This window comes from Globicephala melas, chromosome 1 (assembly GCF_963455315.2).
Source record: "Globicephala melas chromosome 1, mGloMel1.2, whole genome shotgun sequence".
Classification (NCBI taxonomy): Eukaryota; Metazoa; Chordata; class Mammalia; order Artiodactyla; family Delphinidae; genus Globicephala; species Globicephala melas.
Genome location: NC_083314.1, coordinates 21,490,686 through 21,512,762, shown reverse-complemented (window position 1 = coordinate 21,512,762; position 22,077 = coordinate 21,490,686). Strand labels below are relative to the sequence as shown.

The 22,077-nt window shown below is 45.9% G+C and overlaps 1 protein-coding gene, 1 long non-coding RNA gene and 1 pseudogene across 3 annotated transcripts in view; 2 read left to right on the top strand and 1 right to left on the bottom strand.

Moving 5' to 3' along the window:
• LOC115859532 (large ribosomal subunit protein P1 pseudogene) overlaps positions 1 to 15,766 on the top strand; it is a 23,724-nt pseudogene extending 7,958 nt beyond the window's left edge.
• Positions 13,255 to 21,852, bottom strand: DEGS1 (delta 4-desaturase, sphingolipid 1). The gene is made up of 3 exons (XM_030868395.3): positions 21,629 to 21,852; positions 16,322 to 17,064; positions 13,255 to 13,758 (listed from the first exon to the last, which is right to left on the bottom strand). The coding sequence occupies exons 1-3, from the start codon at positions 21,708 to 21,710 to the stop codon at positions 13,612 to 13,614; spliced, it is 972 nt and encodes a 323-aa protein (XP_030724255.1). The 5' UTR covers positions 21,711 to 21,852; the 3' UTR covers positions 13,255 to 13,611.
• The window catches only part of LOC115859443 (uncharacterized), a 37,734-nt gene continuing 37,147 nt past the window's right edge, over positions 21,491 to 22,077 (top strand). For both annotated transcript variants that reach the window (XR_009564290.2, XR_009564281.2), the window contains exon 1: positions 21,491 to 22,077. This is a non-coding gene — a long non-coding RNA (uncharacterized lncRNA).

The window sequence follows — 22,077 nt, the reverse complement described above, 5'->3', positions numbered from 1 at the left end:
GAGCCCGCGAGCCACAACTACTGAGCCCGTGCACCTAGAGCCCGTGCTCCGCAACAAGAGAAGCCACCACAATGAGAAGCCCGTGCACCGCAAGGAAGAGTAGCCCCTGCTCGCTGCAACTAGAGAAAGCCCGCGCACAGCAACGAAGACCCAGCGCAGCCAAAAATAAATAAATAATAAAATAAACTTAATACCTTTCAAGGCCCCACCACCTAGTGCCATCACATTGGGGCTTAGGGCTTCAACATATCAGTCTCAAGGGGACACAAACATTGAGTCCATAGCACCATGCCGGGTCTGCCAACCCTGAATGATTTTGTGAACCAACCCTCATCAAGAAAGAATGACTTTTGAAAGGTCTGTAAAGTGAGGGCTGCCAACCAGCTTCTCTGGACTCCATTCTAGGATTGTCTGCCTTATGCTGGCCTTTCTGGGACAGACCCCTCCCACCCATGTCCTCTGCCTGGCTCTTGTTTATAGAAAAACTTTATCCTCCTAGGCCTTCCCTGAGTTCTAAAGAATAAATTTCATCAGAGAAGTGAGAAAATGCAGAAGCAAAGGAAAACAGTCAAGCAAGACAAAATAATAATAGTTTAGCCACTAAACAAGGTCAGGGATCTTTAGTTTCTCCTCAAGGGCTATAGATAATATTCTGAGCCATGTCGTTTGAGCTGTTTTGCAGATACTGAAATCCCCACCAGGTGGAAGTTAACTGTATGCTGCCCTCAAGCACGCAGACCCCAGAACCAGAAGGTGGGTGATGTTGACTCCTGATGACCTCACCACCAACCCATCAGAAGAATGTCCATGAGCTGATCGTGCACGCCGCCCCAACCCTCCCTTATCCTGTCTAAAAACCTTTCCTGGGCTTCCCTGGTGGTGCAGTGGTTGAGAGTCCGCCTGCCGATGCAGGGGACACGGGTTCGTGCCCCGGTCCGGGAAGATCCCACATGCCGCAGAGCGGCTGGGCCCATGAGCCATGGCTGCTGAGCCTGCACGTCTGGAGCCTGTGCTCCGCAACGGGAGAGGCCACAACAGTGAGAGGCCTGCATAGCGGAAAAAGAAAAACAAAAAAAAAAACCCTTTCCTGATAGCCTTCAGGTAGTGTGGGCCTTTTAAGCACTAGCCACCTGGACTCCTTGCTTGGAGCCCAGCAGTAAATGCATACTTTCCTTCACCACAGCCCAGTATCAGCATATTGGCTTATGGGTGAGCAGGCCCAAGTTTGGTTCGGTAACAATGCCGTGCTCCATGTATCCAAACCCCCTTGGAAGCCAGTTAAATACTTATTACTCAGCAAAAGTTTAGTGAGCACTTCCAGGCTCTGTAGGCGAGCTGGGGACACGGTGGCAAACAGACAAATACGGCTTCTGCTCTCACAAAGCCCCTGTGATGGTTCATGACTGAACTGAACAAATATCTGGATAGGATGATTTCCGGTGGAGAGGCATACTAGGAAGTAAACAAGGGAAATGGGCAAGGGCAGATCCCAGTTTTGTGGAGCCTGAAGCTTATTTGGGGACCCTCTTTTAGAAAAAGAATACATGGGCTATTAGTTTCCCAGGGCTGCCATAACAAAGTATCACAAACTGGGAGCCTCAACAATTCTCTCACAGTTCTGGAGGCTAGAAATCCAAGGTGTCGGTTCCTTCAGAGGGCTCTGAGGGCGCATGCGTTCAGGCCTCTCTCCAGTCATTCCTTGGCTGGTAGGTGCACCCCCCCGGCCTCACCTTCACATGGCATTGTCCCTGTGTTGACGTCTTCTTCTAAGGCTTGTTGGATCAGGGCCCCACTCCTCCAGCATGACCTTGTCTTTTTTATTTTTTTAATTTTTATTTTATGTTGAAGTATAGTTGATTAACAATGTTGTGTTAGTTTCAGGTGTACAGCAAAGCGATTCCGTTTTACATATACATGTATCTATTCTTTTTCAAATTCTTTTCCCATTTAGGATATTACAGAATACTGAGCAGCGTTCCCTGTGCTATACAGTAGGTCCTTGTTGGTCATCTATTCTATATATAGCAGTGTATATATATCGGTCCCAAAGTCCCAATTTATTCCCACCCCCCACCAGCATGACCTCATCTTGGCTAATCACATCCACAATGACCCTATGTCCAATAAGTTCCAATTCTGAGGTATGGGCGCTAGGACTTCAACGTGTCTTTTTGGGGGGACACGATTCAACCCCCAACACAAGGCTAGGGCTCCTCCAGGGCTTGCAGGGGGCCTGTGCCAGCAGGAGGCTCTGAGGTGTAAGCTTCTTCAGCGTGGCAGCAGCTCTACCCCTGGGATGTGGGTGGCAAACTGTGTGGCGAGGGGCCCAGCAGACCCATCAGTGCCCCTCCTGTCCTCTCCACCCACTCTGGAGATCCCAGTCCCCCGTTTGCAGAAGCCCTCCTGGGTCTCTCAAGGGCTTCCTCTAGCCCCAGCCCCAGCAGACTAGAAGTGGCCTCAGGAGAATCCACCAGCCAGAGAGGAACAGGGGTTGGTGAATGTACACCTCAGCCTCTTCCTCCCTCAGACGGACTTTTTTTTTTTTTTTTTTTTTTTTTTTTGTGGTACGCGGGCCTCTCACTGCTGTGGCCCCTCCCGTTGCGGAGCACAGGCTCCGGACGCGCAGGCTCAGCGGCCATGGCTCACGGGCCCAGCTGCTCCGCGGCATGTGGGATCTTCCCAGACCGGGGCACGAACCCGTGTCCCCTGCATCAGCAGGCGGACTCCCAACCACTGCGCCACCAGGGAAGCCCCAGAGGGACTTTTTAAAAGATCTTTTATCGTAAGTGCAGATGCAGAAAAACACAGCGAAGACATCCAGGGCTTCTTGAACTACTCTAAGGCAGACACCCCGTAACCACTGGTGGGACATTCTGCGGTGTGGTCCGTCCAGTCTCAGGAGCCGCAGCACCAAGGTGACCTTTATCTGACTTATTTCCCCATCCCTTCGTCGTGCTCCTGGGACCACCTTCCAAATAAGTGGCTTGCACCGAATTCTTGTTTCTGGGTCCGCTTTGGGGGAAACTCAAAAGCAGGCAGTTGGTAAGGAAAGGCCTCTTTAAAGAGATGGCATCTGAGGTGAGACCTGGGTGTTGAGAAAGCGTTGGCCATGCAGGGACGCGGCCTAATGTTGGGGGGCGGCAGGGTGCGGGGAGGCGGGACACGACGACCGCAGAGGCCCCAGGACAGTGGGCCCGGGGGTGCACGGGGAACAAAAGGAAGCCCGCTGTGGCTGCAGCACAGGCACGGGAGAGGCAGCGGAAGCCTGGAAATCCTGCGTGTGTGTGTGTGTGTGTGTGTGTGTGTGTGTGTGTGTGTGTGTGTGTGTGTGTGTGTGTGTGTGTGTGTGTGTGTGTGTGTGTGTGTGTGTGTGTGTCTGTCTGTGTGTGTGTGTGTGTGTGTGTCTGCTGTGCGTCCGCAGGTATGCGAGTCACGTGGGAGGTGGGGTGAGGGCCCCTGTGGGGAGGGGCCTCCTCCTTCTTCCCTTTTCACCCCTGCGGCCTGACACGTCCCCACACACACTCACAGGAAGCTGTGTTTTGAAAACCCCATTTCACGTACCCATTCGGTCCCGCGACAAGTATTCAGATCAGGTCGTTAGGAACCAAATCGTCTCAACAGCTGCGCTAAGTGCGGAGAACCCTGAGTAAGCGGGACCCAGCTTCAGCTCCCCTGTGTTGGCTAATGACGGAAACACAGTTGCGGTTGCCCAATAGCGGCTCCGAAGCTGGGGCACCGCTTCCAGTAGAACAATCGGCAGCTCTTTAATAAGCCCCAGCTGCAAAGGGGGAATGAGTCAGGGTGTTGAAAGCTGCCCTCGCCTGAAGCTGCGGTGGGTGTGGCTCCCTCTCTGACTAATTATTACCTGCCTTTGTTGCTCTAGTGTGAGACAGGCCTGCTGTGGAATGCTGGTGGTGTGGATTGACATACCCAGTGATGAGTTTTGCTGAAAAGAGGAAACCACTCAAGTCAAACTTATAGAGACAGGAAGTAGAATGACAGATGCCAGGGGCTGGGGGAGGGTGACTTGCTCAATGGGTACAGACTTTCAGCTCTGTAAGATGAAACGGCTCTGGAGATTGGTTGTACAACAATGTGAATGTACTTAATACTACTTAGGAATGGTTAAGAAGGTAAATTTTGTTATGTGGACTTTACTACAATTAAAAAGAAAAAATTCTTGGGCTTCCCTGGTGGCGCAGTGGTTGAGAGTCCGCCTGTCGATGCAGGGGACACGGGTTCGTGCCCCGGTCCAGGAAGATCCCACATGCCGCGGAGCGGCTGGGCCCGTGAGCCACGGCCGCTGAGCCTGCACGTCCGGAGCCTGTGCTCCGCAATGGGAGAGGCCACAAGTGTGAGAGGCCCGCGTACCGCAGGAAAAAAAAAAAAAAAAAGTGAGCTCCAGGCCACAGGCTCCTGTTCTGACTTCTGCTTAAGCACCCTGTGGTCCCGTCAAATGTGGAAATAACTTGAGGGAGTTACAGGCTATGCCACCCATCCCCACTCCCACCCTTTTGGGTGCCACCATGTCGCTGGGCCTGCTGCCCAAATTCCTGGGAGTGTTGGAATTGATATTATCTGTAAAAAAAAACTTCACACGTTACACTAATTAGGAGAGGGCTCTGAATTCAAGAAAAATGTTCATTGTAACTCCAAATGCAAAACTCATGGACTTTGAATTTAGACACTGGACTTGAGTTGACTGTGGCTTTAGACAAGTTACTTATGCTTTCCTATTCATTTGTTTTCTTGGCTGCGAAATGAGGCTGGTACCAATGGGAAGATTAACAGGGCATGAAGAGACCAGCCCAGGCAACAGCCCAGTGCCTGGCACATGGCAGGACCCCCATCAATATTGGCAGCCCCCCAGTTAGGGTTCTCTGGGAACAAGTAGATTTATCGCCCTTTCGTCCTCAGAAAGTTTGGCTTCTTACCGTATCATTCTGTGAAGTAGATTAAATTCTTCCTACACCTGTGCTTACATTATGCGTTTACTCAGTAAATGTTTACAGAGCCTAGGTAACCCTCAGGGCAGGCAGGTCCAAATGGGTCTGGAGCAATGTCACTTTTCCCTAGAAGTTCAACCATGGGCCTGAGCTAGTTGCAGAGACAGCTTGTGGCATCGTTAGGTGTTTCTCCCTGGAATATGAGGAGGAGAATGGGGAGCGGGTGGGTTTCAGCCTTTATGGTAGAGCATTCAGAGACCCCAGGATTCCAAACTGCATGGCACTGTAGCCCAACACCCTTGCTTCACACACGAACAAACAGAGGTTCTTCAGAGATAAGTAAGTAACTTCAGTCATGAAGCCTCAACGCTGTGTGGGCTAGGGCTTGGGCTTGGGAACAAGCTACTTAAGGTCTGGGTTCTGGGAGATAAAAAGTTGGCTAGCCTGAAGCAAGTTACGTAACTTCTTGGATTCTCTGTTTCCTCCTCCTGTAAATGGAAGTAAGATTACCAACTTTACATTGTGAGATTTAAAAGGAAATAATGATGCTAAATTGAAATAAGACACTGGGACTTCCCCGGTGGCACAGTGGTTAAGTAAGACTCCGAATTCCCAATGCAGGGGACTCGGGTTCTGCCCCTGGTCAGGGAACTAAGATCCCACATGCATGCTGCAACCAAGAGTTCTCATGCCACAACTAAGGAGCCCGCGAGCCGCAATTAAGGTGTCCACGTGCCGCAACTAAGACCTGGAGCAACCAAATAAATAAACAAATATTAAAATAACAAACACTTAACCATTCTTGTCAGGATGTAGGGTTTTTATTTTAAAAAAGAAAGAAAGAGAGAAAAGACAGTGACTTTCCTAATACATGATCACTCTTTTTTTTTTTAGTTAATTTATTTTGGGCTGTTTGGGGTCTTCGTTGCTGCGCGCGGGCTTTCTCTACTTGCAGAGAGCAGGGGCTACTCTTCATTGCGGTGCGCGGACTTCTCATTGCAGTGGCTTCTCTTGTTGCGGAGCACGGGCTCTAGGTGCATGGGCTTCAGTAGTTGTGGCATGTGGGCTCAGTAGTTGTGGCTCACGGGCTCTAGAGAGCAGGCTCAGTAGTCGTGGCGCATGGGCTTAGTTGCTCCTTGGCATGTGGGATCTTTCCAGACCAGGGCCAGAACCCATGTCCCCTGCATTGGCAGGCGGATTCTTAACCACTGCGCCACCAGGGAAGTCCCTATGATCACTCTTATCTCTGATCCTTTAAGAAAGGAGACAACAAAGGGATCAAAGGGATGAGTGAGACCATCGGAGTCCACCCAGGCACTTCCCAGGGAGCCTGGCCCGAGAGCTCAGGGGTGGAGGAATCTCACACATAGTTGGAGAAATCTCCTGACTCTACAAAGGAAGAGAATCAGGGACTCTAGATCAGTTAGCCAAAGGCCAACTCAGTTCCCAAAGGACTAAGGAGGTTTTTGGAATTTGACTTTTGCCCTTTCCTCTGGCCCAGCTCCTCCCTCTGGTGGAAACAAACAGCTCTGGTCAAACTGCTTTAGACCCAGCTTGTCTGGTGGCCCTGGGCTGGGGCCCCAGAGGGAATCAGGTACTCTGAAGGGAAAGAATGAAATCTTCAGGAATTTGATGAATCTGTCATTCAGAGTTGATTTTTGGTGAATCCTCTTGCTTTTATTTATCTGTTTTTGAGAAGGTAGCTGGAGATGAAAAACTTTCTTTTACAAAATCGAGGGATGGCAGAGTTTGAATTAGAATCTGCAGTTGTTTTCAACTCTAAAAGTCGTTAAAGTCGCGTGCAGTGGGTGAGCTACCAGATTTACTTTTGAGCCTGTGAAGAGAAAGCGGCGACCCCAGCGGGGGCACTTGGTCGGGTGTGCACGGAACCAAGGGGACATGCAGGGTTTAGAAGCCTGGCTGGTTAGGCCAGCGCTTTCATTGTCAGCGCTGAAACAGACATGACAAAGCATGGAAAGGTGATATGAAAGTGCTTTCACTCAAGACAACAGCAGAAAAGAACCACTTTCTGGCACACTTAAGGCCCAGCCTGGAGGGGAAACCAGTTGTCAAGACGTGTGGTTATTAAATCAACTATACTCCAATAAAAATTTTAAAAATAAATAAAATTTGCTTGCAAAATTGTAAAAAAAAAAAAAAAAAGATGTGTGGTTATGGCTAAGATCGGAGACTGCTGTTCAGGGGGCTGGAAACCTCAACCCTACCCTCCATGTGCCAAAATAATCTCAGCTCATAAGTGGGAAGGAAATTGGAGGCTTCGACCACTGCGAAACAAAGGACTATCCCCTTCCCTTTTTGACCAATGAAGGGTTACTCTGGGTTCAAGGGCCTGTTCCAGCAGCCTTGCATAATGACTTCACAGGGGAGGAATATTAGTGGCCCTCCTTGCATTAATGAATTGCTGACCTACAAGGAACCCAACATTGAGGCCAACTCTATTCCTCCAGGTCATTTCATGATGCAACGATTCTGTGTCTTTGCTGAGGATTACAAATACAGGGATATGTGCCTGGTAACACGTAATCCACTCTTTTTTTCTTTTCTTTTTTTGCTGTGTTTGGGTCTTCATTGCTGCACGTGGGCTTTCTCTAGTTGTGGCGAGCGGGGGCTACTCTTCGTTTGCAGCGCACGGGCTTCTCATTGTGGTGGTTTCTATTGTTGTGGAGCATGGGCTCCAGGCGGGCTGGCTCAGTAGTTGTGGCTTGCAGGCTTAGTTGCTCCGCGGCATGTGGGATCTTCCCAGACCAGGGATCGAACCCATGTCTTCAGCATTGGCAGGTGGATTCTTAACCACTGTGCCAGCAGGGAAGTCCACGTAATCCACTTTTAACTCTAGAAATGCTGCCTGGGTTTCTTTGGGTTCTGTCTTTTGAAGAAAATTCTAAGTGTGTGCCCCAGACCCCCTCGGACCCCTTCCTTTTGATCTTCGTGTGCCAGTTCACACACACCTGTTACAGCAGCTACCTGTGAGCAGCAGTGATGCATTCACTTGTCAGCATCTGAAAGCTTCCCCTCTGCTGGGTCCAGTTATTTGCTTTATGAACCATCTGCCAATTTGGATTAAATTCGGCAAAAACAAACTCCATTTTCAGATGACGCTCCCCAATCTTCTTCTTCCTCTACCATGTCATCAATTTTCCAACCAAAAAGTACCGGCATGCTCTGACCTGCATATCCTTCTGTTGTCAAATGCTGCTCCTTTTTCCAACGGGGACCCTCCCTGGGTTGTTACCACACTCTGTTTTGCTAATCCCCATCGCAGACCTCACCCTCAGTCCAGTGGGGATCTCTGGCTTTGATGTCTTCAGGTCTCTGCTGCCACCTCTCCTCCACTCTGAGCCCCCGTTGCAGGTGCCACCCTCATCCTTGTCCTATCTCAGAATCAGATACACCGAGACGGTCTCAGGGGTTTAGTGCTGTTGGGTTTCTGAAGGTAAAGATTTTTCAGGGCCTTCCCAGCCCTAGGGTTAGACTATCCTTGCTTCATTTCAAATGACTAAGGCTCCTGGAGAGTTTTCCTAAGAAGACAAGAAATAACACATTTCCCTCCTTATCCAAGCAAAGTAACTTCTGAGTCAGCTGTGCCAGTGGAACAGCAAGAGCACAGGCGTGGACAGCCCCGCTGCTTGCAGCGCACACCCTCACACTGATCTCTTGGAACCTCCATGTCTTCATGTGAGCATGTGGGATATGGTATCTCTCTCCCCCAGGCCAACATGGATTAAAATGCGAGCCCGTGGACACAGTCTGGCAGAGTTCAGACACTGATCAACGGCACTGTTGTGTGCCCTCCATTCAGTTCCAGCCACGTCGTGACTCTCCTATGTAAGGCACTGAGTCCTTTGTTACTGAATTCTTTCTTTTTTAAAAAATTTTTATTGGAGTACAGTTGACTTACAATGTTGTGTATGTTTCAGGTGTACAGGAAAGTGATTTTTCCCATATAGGTCATTACAGAGTATTGAGTAGAGTTCCCTGTGCTATACAGTAGCTCCTTGTTAGTCATCTATTTTATATATAGTAGTGTGTGTATGTTAATCCCAATCTCCTAATTTATTGCTTCCCCTCACGTTTCCCCTTTGGTAACCATAAATTTTATTTTGAGATCTGTGAGTCTGTTTTGTAGAAAAGTTCATTCGTATTATTTTTTTAATATCATGTAAGTTTCAGGTTACAACAAAGTGATTCACAATTTTTATTTATTTAAAAATATTTATTTATTTATTTTTGGCTGCGCCAGGTCTTAATTGCGGCACGCAGGATCTTTCATTGTAGCACACGGGCTTCTCTCTAGTTGTGGTGCACGGGCTTAGTTGCTCTGCGGCACGTGGCATCTTAGTTCCCTGACTAGGGATCGAACCCACATCCCCTGCATTGGAAGGCGGATTCTTAGCCACTGGACCAGGGAAGTCCCATTTGTATCATTTTTATATTAGATCCCACATATAAGTGATATAACATGATGTTTGTCTTTCTCTGACTTACTTCACTTAGTATGATAATCTCTGGGTCCATCCATGTTGCTGCAAATGGCTTTTTTTTTTTTTTGCGGCACGCGGGCCTCTCACTGTTGTTGCCTCTCCCGTTGCGGAGCACAGGCTCCGGATGCGCAGGCTCAGCGGCCATGGCTCACGGGCCCAGCCACTCCGCGGCATGTGGGATCCTCCCGGACCGGGGCACGAACCCGTGTCCCCTGCATGGGCAGGCGGACTCTCAACCACTGTGCCACCAGCGAAGCCCTTTTTTTTTTTTCTTTTTTTTTTTTTTTTTAATTTATCGTGTTTATTTATTTTTGGCTGTGTTGGGTCTTCGTTGCTGCACGCGGGCTTTCTCAAGTTGCGTCGAGCGGGGGCTGCTCTTCATTGCGGTGCACAGGCTTTTCATTGCAGTGGCTTCTCTTGTTGTGGAGCACGGGCTCTAGGTGCGCGGGCTTCAGTAGTTGTGGCACGCAGGCTCAGTAGTCGTGGCTCGCGGGCTCTAGAGCGCAGGCTCAGTAGTTGTGGCACACAGGCTTAGTTGGTCCGCGGCATGTGGGATCTTCCCGGACCAGGGCTTGAGCCCGTGTCCCCTGCATTGGCAGGCAGATTCTTAACCACTGCGCCACCAGGGAAGCCCAAATGGCTTTATTACTGAATTCTGATTCCATTTGCATATCCCAGCACTAGAGCATCAGCTCCTTAACTGGGGACCATGATTTGTCTTTGCATCCTCTCTGCCTAATTCAGTGCCTGGCCAAGTACCTGTAGAATGAATAAGTAAGTGCATTTTTACTTTGGATTTAAACCTTAGTGTTTCATACTAGAATTTAGATGGGCCGTTTCCTCAGCTTCTGCTAAAATGCTTGATCTTTCCACGGAAGCTAAGGCAGTGTTGAAGTGAGGCCCTCATTTCTGGGGGCACCTGCACCTGGCAGCCGCCCACTCGGCACACACCCCTCCACAGCCTCCGTCTCCGAGCTCACCTGCATCTACCCAACCCTTATCCTGCACGAGGATGAGATGCCACTAACGTAGGGTATGATCAACGCCCTCATTAAAGCAGCCAGTGTGAATGTCGAACCTTTCTGGCCAGGTTTGTTTGCAAAGGCCCTGGCCAATGTCAACACCAAGACGCTTATCTGCAGCATAGGGCTAGTGGCCCTGCCCAGCAGGAGGTCCTGCCCTGATGGAGGACAAAATGGGAGCCAAGAAAGAAGGCTCTGAGGAGTCTGACAATGGCATAGGCTTTGGTCTTTTTGATTAAATCTCCTTTGTATTATGTTCAATAAAAAGCTGACCTCTTAAAAGAAAATAAAAAAGAATTTTAGATCGTTAAGTCAAAAACCCCCAGAGATCTAGCCAGAGCTGCTGGCACACAGGAAGGGATGGACAAGACAGTGGAAGGAAAGCACGTCTGGTAACGCATGGGAACTATGTTTTCCTTCCCGCTCCCGTTGCAGGACTAGGCTCATTAGACAAGCCCTGGGAAGCATGGTCAAGCGTCTGGGTTCTGGAGTCACTGTCTCAATCTCAGATCCTGTCTCTGCAACTCACTACGTGTGACCTTGAGCCAGCTACTCTCTGAGCCTGTCTTCTCGTCTATAAAATGAAGATATTAATAGTACTACCTACATCACAGACATACTGAGAATGAAATAAGATAATGCATAAACTTAGTTCAGGGCTCCGTGAATAAGAATTCTCAATAAATGGCCACAGTGTTCAGTGGACTGAATACACACTCACTTAAAGGTTATTCAAATGCCCTCCATCTTTTTTTGTTTTTAATTAATTTTTGGCTGCGTTGGGTCTTCATTGCTGCACGCGGGCTTTCTCTAGTTGCGGCGAGCAGGGGCTACTCTTCGTTGCGGCGCACGGGCTTCTCATTTTGGTGGCTTCTCTTGTTGCGGAGCACAGGCTCTAGGTGCGCGGGCTCAGTAGTTCTGGCTCGTGGGCTCTAGAGCGCAGGTTCCGTAGTTGTGGTGCACGGGCTTAGTTGCTCTGAGGCATGTGGGATCTTCCTGGACCAGGGCTCGAACCCATGTCCCCTGCATTGGCAGGTGGATTCTTAACCACTGCACCACCAGTGAAGCCCTTGTTTCTGTTTTCAATGAAAAGCTTCTCAATGAAAAGCTTCTCAAGTTTAAGGATAGCCTCTGTTGGTCTCTCTCCATTCATTAAGCACTTACTTTGAGCCAAGCACTGTTCTTGTTAGCGTTGGGGAACAGAGAAATAAAAGGTCATCCCTGCCCCTAAGAAATTACAGCCTCAGGGGAAAACAAAGTGTATTTACAAAATAGTATGTGGACCATGAATGAGATAAACAAACACTGGTTGGAGAGTCCAAAAAGTGGCACCTGACCTGCTGGCGAGAGGGATGGGCTACCAAATACTGGTGTGAGCCCGAAGGACCCAGACCAGGAATGGGGAAAGGGAATCTAGGCAGAAGGGAGAACTCGTGCAAAGCTACTGAACCATGTCTCAGGACCTATCCTTGTGCCTTCAAGGCTCTGCTACCCAGCCTTCCTGCCGCCCTGATTCGTAGGTCTCTCTTTGGAAGTCACCGCCAGTGACAGAAAGAATGGCCCAAGCTGGCAGATGAAAGCTAGACTGGCCTGGAGACCGCTAGGAGGCTGAACCCTCCATCAGGCAAGAGGTCATGTAAGCAGAACTGGCAAGTTTTGGGAAGGAAAATGAGGCACCCCCGTCTACGGACCAGGAAGGAAATGGAACTGAGAGGGGGCTGAGCTGGCAGAGCTGGGGGTTTTCAGCACTTGCAAGGCAGCTGAGCCACTGACTGAAGTTCTACAGCAAAGGGGAGTGAGTGGAGGGCTCAGTTAGTGTCAAACCCAAGGGGAGGTTTCACAGATACTTTTACTGACTGAGCCCGTACATCTGAATTGTAAAGTTGGTTCTGTTATCACTCTAAACGTTAAAGCAAAGGGTCATTAAGCAATAGTTCGAAGACAGTAGGAATTGTCCCAGGCAAGAGGATAGGGAAGGGAAGGCAAAGTACTCTGTCTCCCCAAATGAGGTCTGTGAAAACCCAATCCTTCTGAGGATGAGCGTGGTACGCTTCACCACCAGCATGCGAAACTGCAATACAGCTGGGAATTATAAAAGTAAGAATTTTATAATATCTCGTATTCAGGATGACAGAGGGTTGGTGTTATGTACAAACTGTAGACTATTTGATGTTTTGATACCATGGACTACTTTAAAATAGTTCACCGGGGACATCCCTGGCAGTCCAGTGGTCTGAGCTCGCACTGCAGGGGGCACAGGGTTCGATCCCTGGTCAGGGGAAGATGCCGCATGCTGTGCAGCCCGGCCAAAAAAAAAAAAAAAAGATAAAAAAATAGTTCACCATAGTACACTAAATTTACCCAAATGACACGTTTCAGGTAACCAGGACTGCCGGCCTAACAGCCCTCGATACTGGCTACTTGACACCAACCATCTACCATCGGACCCAACCCGCTTCCGCTGAAACGAAATGATAAGAAACCCTTGATCAGTTAGTTGAGTTGCTTCTAATTTGAGAGTCCACGCATCTGAAAAGGAAGTTGAAGGTTCTCTGTGATTAAACTCAGTGATGTCTTGACTTATGAATAGGCTGTGCAGGACTCAGCACTAATTTAGGTTCCATGTATTTTGCTACAACAGAAAAGAGTAAAAATGAGTCGTTCGGCTTGCAGTGAAAGATAGTTCCAGGCCTTTTTAAATTTTAAAGTAAGCTCACCCCCAGTACTCTGGTTATAGTGTAAAGACAGTAAAATTAAAAAAAATATGATACACACTACTTATTGTGATCAACAGCTCAGTTTATTAGATGTTTTAATAAAGTAAATCCTTATAGTGAAAACAACATACTAGAAATAGCTTTTGAAAAGCTATTTTTTTATGATATGCTTACAAAGTGTCAGACCTAAGTGAAAACATCCACCACGGTGGTAATACAGTGAACAAGTTTCCTGTGAGTAAAGCTGAATGCTGCACAGACAGGCTGACTGTTTACAGCCAGATTAGCTTCTTGATACCATGAAGATCAGACTTCGAATTTGTAGGAGGGCAGCTTCTGAACGTCGCTGGTCTTTTTAGTAAAAATTCCACTTTCTCAGCTATTCTGGAGTTACAGAGAGGAATTCCTTTGGCCTTAATGACATTTACTCCAGAACCACGCTGCCTTTTTGATGCCTCTTCACCCTCGAATAGGGACTTATTGTATCATCCGTCACAAAATCATACAGTACTTTTATCCAGGAATTGTAGTGGGGGAGGCTCTCATAGTACTCAGCTGCTATCTTCCTCACCTGGAAGGGAAAATACAGCAAGATGAGTGAGTGCTGAGTCCTATTACAGATGACAGATGAACGTCTGACACACACTCAGGAGAAACCATGAGACTTTCTCCCGCCTCCCTCTCAAATAAATAAATAAATAAAAGCAGCAGCTTTGGAAATTCTAAACAAAAAGCAGCTTCCATTTCAGCAGTAACATACACTTGATCCTCTAGAGTTAATGACGCTCCAACAAGCTCTGAGGGACTAAATATACTGGTTTACTTGTAAAAGTTGGCAGCTGGAATCTTTAACAATAAATCCTTGCAATCCAGTCAGCTCGCTGCTTTTTAAGTGTGGTACTGCACGGCCACCACTGTAGGGTTTAAAGGCACCACTTGATCCCCTGCCATTAAGGAACCTACAAATACTGATCAATTATTGTGGCATGCCACTTAGAAATTAATCACTTATCAAGTGTGCAATTCAGCCATCTCAAGTTGAGAATGTCTTTTAAAAAAATTACTGCCAGTGTGATGAGCAAGCAAAACTAGTTACTGCTGAGTAAGAAAAAATTCTGTGGCTTCAACAAAATGTACAAAAACTACCCTAATAAATCCCAAAGGAAAACAAAAACACAGAATCCAAGATGTTGAAGAGAGACAGCACGAAAAACATAGAAAAAATTAAAGAACCTTGTTATTGTGATAAGAATATTCTAAAATTGATTACAGCGATGGTTGTACAACTCTGAACAATCTAAAAACCATTGAATTTTAAATGGATGAATTGTATCTATGAGTTACATCTCAATAAAGCTGTTAAAAGAAACCTTGCTACACATACCTGTTAACTAACCACGTGACAGTTATATGCAACATAACTACTGCAGCACAACAACTGTAGAACAAGATACTCCTTGGTATACACCATAGAAAAAGCCGGAAAAGGAAGACTTAAGAGAACTCTGAGAATGTGTGTTAGTTTAGCTAAGCAACAGGAAAACAGTGTGGAATGGAGTGGGAACTCAATACTCACTGATGAACCATGGGCCTTAGGTCAAGTAATGTTTGAGCTGAACAGTTCAGGGACTGTTCAAGAAAATTACAAGTCAAAGTATGTGGTTTATATTGGAAAAAATTAATTATTTTGCTCCGAAGGTGACTGGCTTTCTCCTTAAACCATAACCTCTTAAAATATAAAAATGTACTGTCCTAGTCAGGGAAGAGGCAAGCAAAGGTGGGCTGCACTTTTCAGGCCACAATGACACAAAGTAGCTGCACTAGCACCACATTACACCGTTTCAAAGCTGTCTTTGGCCAGTTATGTGGTGCTTTCCCCCATTTTATTTTGAAAAATGTAAAACCGACAGAAAAGTTGAAAGAACAGAAAAACCAACACCCATATGCCCTTCACCTAGGTCCACCAATTGACACTATGTCACGGCCACTTTCTCTCTCTCCATATATAGTACACGCCACATACTTTGCTCTTTCTTTGATGAAAGAAAGCTGCAGACATTATATGAAAACTAACCCCGAATACTTCACCCCTAAATATTCTACACATATCTCCTAAGAACGAGGACATTCCCCGACAAGACCATAATACCATTACCGCACCCAAGAAATTTAACAATGACACAGTATTATGTATCACACGGTCCAGATTCAAAATTTCCCCACTAACTCAATGTCCTTTCTAGATCTTTCTTTCCTCAATTGGCAATCCAATCAATAATCAAACGTTGTATTTCACTGTCATGTTGTATACGAGTCTGCAGACAGTCAACATTTAAAAACTGAAGAGGAAATCTATAAAATGTGGTTGGGTGGATATGATAGCATAAAATACCTGGCTATGGTTCCCTTACATCACAGCTAAAAAAAAAAATCAAAAAAACCTGATATTACACATCATACCACTTCCCCTTTTTAGAATTACGGAAACATTTTTTTGGTAATGGAATTGTAAAAGTTATCCATTCTGAGGATGGCAAGTCTAATAAGAGAACTCATCAGAAATACAACTGAAGTTTGGAGAGGATCATCCTGTTTTGGGAAGGGTGAAAGGATGAGTGTCAATGTGCTGTCTTTCATTTACTCCACAAACGACACACTGAAAGTCTATGTGACAGGAAACAGATGGTCCCTACCTGTGGGAAGTCTGTGGTACTGGAAACTGAAGTTCACTTATTTTGCAGAGCAATTATGTAGGACCTCTGTATTTCACAACAAACCAACACAAACCTTAGCTAAGTGTATTCAGCTTAACAGTGATAACGGTTATGTGAACTTTTGCTCCCTTCACAGAGGGAATTCATTCTCTATTTCTGAATTACTTCACATGTTAGCCAATTTTGCAGATCCCCCAACATTCTAAACCAGACGTGTTACCGCTAGGCTTAGGGATCCAGGACAGTGAACTCTTTGTAAAGTTAGGCTGGCCAACTCAGGACTTGGACTCTTGCTGTTTTCTTTGATGAACAGCCTAGATGGACGAAATATACTAGATTCCATGTTAAATGAGCAAGTCAAAAGTAATTTTGATCATATAACCATCAGAAATTAGAACATGTATCAAATCCTTTACTTACCAGGGGAAGGCTTTTTCCGGGAATGTTGGGGAAGTCATGGTGTTCATTATGGTAACCCACATTGAAGGTGAGTAAATTCAGAGGCCCATAGTATGAGTAAGTTTCATGTCCTTTTAAGAACATGTAATGTTCAGCTATAAAATGTCCAGAGATTGGGTGCAAACCTAGGCCAAGTAAGGTTGCCGCCAACATGTAGACTAAAGATTTAATTCCCAAAACGTAGTAAATCGCAACGTCAAAAGTGATCTGGATCACAGTATTGATGATTTCCAGATAAGAAATTGGTTTGGGGTTGATGAACAGAGGCCGAAAAGCATAAAAGAGAGGTTGAAGAATAACCCAGATAAACTTTCTGAAAGTGGTACAGAAGAACCAGCCTTCAAAATCAGTTGGAATATCCACATCGACGCCATCACCACCGAGGTATCGATGATGATCCATGTGATACCTCTTAAAGGAAATTGAATATGGAACACCAATAGGGAGATTAGCAAATATTCCAAACCAACGATTCCTCATAGGTTTGCATTGGCCAAAGGCACTGTTGTGGGAAACTTCATGAATAGCCAGAGTCGTTGAATGATTAATGCAGCTGCCAAAGGCATACGCCCAAAATAGGACCCATTTCCAGTCCAAGTCCTTCACTAAGTAAAATGCAACAAACTGAGTGAGAACCATCAAAATTACAATCCATATCAAGTTGGAATCAGGTTTCATTAAGGATTTTATCTCTGGATACTTTGCTGTAAGGGAAAAACAAACAAAAACTCAGAGACTGAGAAAAGTGCACAATAGTTCTGCAATTATAATTAAACTAACATCAATTACATTAACACATGGATTAATTTTTTTCTTTTTCCAAGTCATTATATGCCCTCTATTAGAGACTTTATCAAATATTTGTCTACTACAGGGAAGGAGTGTATTCAACAGTAAAATTACTAAATACTATGTCACAACAAATTGAGAATTTATGCGGAAAAAAATAAGGCTCAAAATCTAGACTCTCCACAATAACAGAAAGATAGTCACAAATGAGTAAAGATTTCATGTTATCTAGTTGCCTTTTCACTCCTAACAATTTTTTGTATATTAAATTTATAAGTTTTACAAAGTGGTAATCATAATCTGGTAAACCTATGTGTCTGGCAGATTACAGACTATTACAATATGCTTTTATGTAATATATATACAATATACTATATATGCAATATACTTATATATAATATATACATATTATATACACTATATTATATACTTAGATTTCATAATTTCCTTTTTAATGACTAAATCACTTCTAGTTGCCAGTTGTAACTTCTAACCATTTTCCTATTTTTAGACATTTAGATATGTAAATTTTTGCCAATGTAGACTTTTTCTAGTCACCTGGAAATTAGGGTAATTTCCAAAGAACTCTATGGATTCACAACACCACGCCCCCTTCTTTCTTTCTTTTTGCGTTAGAACTGAACAATACTAATCTGTGTTAGATTATTTGTTGAATTCACATGCAAATATCCAAGTATTATGGGAAGGGCCAGTAATAAAAATCTCTGCATTTCAGGCAAGTGTTCCTACAGGCAAATGCAGATTCTTCTCTGTATCCCGGCACTCCAGAGATGGAAGCCCAGATATAATGAACATCTTTTGTTTTGTGTGTTGTCAAGTATGTTTGACCCAGGACAGCAAAAGGAAGAAGGACCTTTTTCTTGGGACAGGTCTTTCAGAGTGTTCTTGAAAAGATTCAGAAAAAAGAAGAGCAGCTTCACCCTCTTTTCCCTAAAGGTGAAATGAAGAATTCAATAAAAGCTTAAAATGCAAGACAGGAAGTTATTTAAGTCTAGTTTTAGATATAAGAAATAAAGGTAGTGTTAATTCGAGGTAATTATTCTTGTTTCTTTCCTTTCCCCTCTTCTGTCTCCACTCCCTAACCTCTCATCTTTGTTGGTATTAGTTCATTTCATCAATGTTAACAATTTTGTAGGCAATAGGCCAAAAAAAATAATCCTTTTGAGGGTTACTTTTTGATTATTGATTACTCAATAGGTTTGCGTCTAAAACTACCCTGGGATAAATGAAAAACTCAAATAAGTCATTCATTAAAATATGGGCATTTTGAGCAGTCCTCCAAACAAGTGTTTAATTCATTGGTGGATAAGTAATAAATCTTTTGTATTAAAATGTGTTATTTCTGTTTAGAGCTCCAGCATTTTTACCTTACATAAAACTAGATTAAACTGACACATCTGACAAGGGATAGAAGATAACACACACTTCATAGTTACACTAAAATCATGAAACAAAGATGGCACATTTTTCTCAGACAAATCAACTTCCTCCAAGTAATTCTGTACCAAATTTTTGCAAAGCTGTAATAGTATATAAAAATCAATACTAGCATGCCAATATAATTAAATGGGGGGAAAGAATAGTCTTTTCAACAAATGGTGCTGGAAAAACTGGTCATCCATGTGCAGAAGAATAAAACTGGACCTCTCTCTTACACCAAACACGAAACTTACAAAAAGGATCTGAGTACTGATGCATGCTACAACATGGGTGAACCTTGAAAACATTATGCAAAGTGAAAGAAGTCAGTCACAAAAGACCAAATATTTTATGATTTCATTCATAAGAAACATCCAGAATAAGCAAATCTATAAAAACAGAAAGATTAGTGGTTGCCCAGGACTGGAAGATATGGAGACTGCTTATGAGTATAGGGTTTCTTTTTAGGGTGACTAAAACTTTATAAAATTAGATTGTAGTGATAGTTTAAAACTCTGTGAATACACTATAAAAACTCACTGAATCGTACACTTTAAATGGGTGAACTTTCAGGACTTCCCTGGCGGTCCAGTGGTTAAGACTGAGCTTCCAGTGCAGGGGGAACGGGTTTGATCCCTAGTTGGGGAATTAAGATCCCACATGCCCTGCGGCATGGCCAAAAAAAAAAAAAAGGATGAACTTTATAGTTTGTGAATTATATTTTAATAAGGCTGTTAAAAAAATGCTGTTTCACTGTGGAAGTACAGCAGTAAAAGGAGCATTTCTTGTGATTATCTGACCCACTAATAATGGTCTAGTTCCTAGCCTTCATTAATTTCGTACATAAATTTTGTAAATTTAGCATACAGATGGTGGTTGTTAAACAACATATCCATGTTCTCTGGTGTCTCTCTCTCCCCCAAAACCTGATACATTTGAGAAATATCTCACCATTTAAGTATAATTTAAACAAGTCTCCAGATTTTTATCTTTCCTGAGGGTATTCCATCTCCACCCCTGAGATGGAACACTGAGCAGTATTTATTTACACCTGCAGGGAAAATGATGTTTTCATTGAGAAATATGTAGTCCTTCTACTTTCCAAGTGAAACGGTCCAGTGATGATAAGTTTGTGGAAAAAATGTTCAGTGTTGAGATAAGCATGAACAAGCACCTTTTGACTTCCTTGATTTTCTGAATTTTAAATAGATAGCTAAGTTCCAGTATTCAGGAGTTGGTTTTTATAGCGTGGATACCAGATTATTCTTATGTAATGTATTGATCAGGCATAGATAAAATGTACCATATGCTATCTCCTATGTGTGATTTACACATTTTGATTAAAAATAAAAAGGAAAGCATCCACGAACCAAACTCTCTTAAAAGTATACCCTTAATAGCAACTATAAAGGTTCAAGCTCCCAACTTACTGATTCAATTTTAACAAATCCATTTCAAAGGGATCTACTAACTCTTTTTTTTTTAACAATTTATAAAGTTCTATTACAGTGTAAAATAGTCCCTAATGTCAGAAGGATATGGATTTAAATCTAGATTCCTCCATTTACTAGATCTGTGACCACATGCTACCAAACTCTGGTTCCGCTGTTTGCGGGACTCAAGAGACAAGTATTGGCTGGAAAGGAAAGGTTGCTTTATTCAGGAGGCAGGCAACCTGGAGAAGGTGAACTCTAGTCCAAGAGACAACTCTGAAGGGTCTGCTCGACCATGAAAGTTTTTAAAGGGTTAACTCCTTTCTTTTTGTGAAAACATGAAATTTCTAACTTACCCAACAAAAATCAGGGGCTTGATTTTTCTTTTCATTGCACAAATGGATGCAGAGAAAAAAAACTAGGGGAATACTGTGTATGAGAAAGAATTCCTTCTATTCAATTTACCACCCACTAGTTTCCAGATCTTTGAAACAACAGCAAAGAGGTTAAAAGCAATGCTTTGAAGGTAATCTAACCCAGATCAGAATTCCCCTCTAACGTTTACTTATTCACTCTTACTTCATCTTTAAAACAGGAATAACACCTACCTAATTACTGGCAGGATTAAATTGTGTAATGTTTGTAAAGCACTCAACACAATGCCTAGCTTACCATTAAGAGTACCCTGGGAGAAATGAGAGAATTCTCTATATAATGTAGAAGCTGCAAATAGCTGAGCGCCTTACACCTCTAGAGAGTTGAATAAGGCCTAGTTAACCTGGTGTAAAGGCCCTAAACTAGCAGTCAGGGGACCAGAAGGCTAATCTTGGCAAGTCTTCCATACTTCAGCCTTTTCGTCCACAAAACTGGGATGGATGAAAAATATATATGAATCTGCCCTTCTTGCATGAGCCTCCTTGAGAGGATCAATGAGAACACCGTGACCGCAGCAGGATCCGGACCCTGGAACGCTTACCTTTCCGGCCCGAGAAGCCCCTGCGGTCAAACGGGTCGGGTACCACGAGTTCCCTCCCCGGCCCAAGGCGGCAGCCGCCTGCGGCAGGATGACCGGGTGGCGCTGACCAACGTCAGCGCGCCCCGCGCGTGGGCCGCCAGATGCTCCAGGACCACGCCCTGCCGCGCACACGCTCGCAGCCTGGCTCTGCCGGGGCCGGCTACAGGGAGAGGGAGAGGAGGAGGAGGGGAGAGGGGGAGGACGGAGACGGGGAGGAAACGGTGCCGACCGGCGGCACGAGAATTTCCAAGCGAGAGGATCTACCCAAGGGTGGCCTAGTCGCGGGGACTCGGCTCTGAGCAAACCCAGGCCTCGACCGCACGCCCGCGCTTGGGGGCGCGCCTGCGCCTCCCAGCCGAAGGGCCGGGGCTACGCGGTGGGACGGGGGAGCGCGGGGATCCCTCCCTCCCTCCCGCTCCGGCCCAGCGCCTCCCCCGGCTTTTCCCGCGAGGCCAGGCGGCCGGGGCGGCGGGACGCGGCAGGAAGTCGACTCTTAACCGGCCTCGGGCGCGCAAGGGCCGCGCGAGGAGGGCGCGTCCCGGTAGCGGGAGGCCGCGCACGCACATAACGGGGCGCGGGCCCGGACCTCACCCAGGATCTCCTGGCGCCGAGTGGCGTGGGGCTGGTCGGTGTAGACCCACTCGAAGTCTTCCCGAGAAACGCGGTTCCCCATGGCGGCGGCGGCTTGCGGGCCAGCTGCCGGCTCTCGCTCCTGGCCGGGATCCTCCGAAGCTGAGGCGGAGATGAAAGCGAAGGCGGCGGCTCCGCGACTAGTGTCAGCTGGCTGCTGCGGAGCCGGAGAGCAGTCGCCGAGCGGGGCGGAGCCTCGAGGCCCCGCCCCTCCGGCCCCAACTACCACCACGCCCGCCCCGGAGCGTGGCAGGCCGGGCGGAGGCCCCAGCGGTGGACGGGATTCCGCGGCTCACTGGCTGGGGGTTCTGAGATTCTGTGATTCGGCGACCGGCTGAGACCGAGTTCCTGCAAGTCCCGGCTACTTGCGGCCTGTCCTGCGCGGTGCCGGTGCCCAAGGCCGGAAAAAG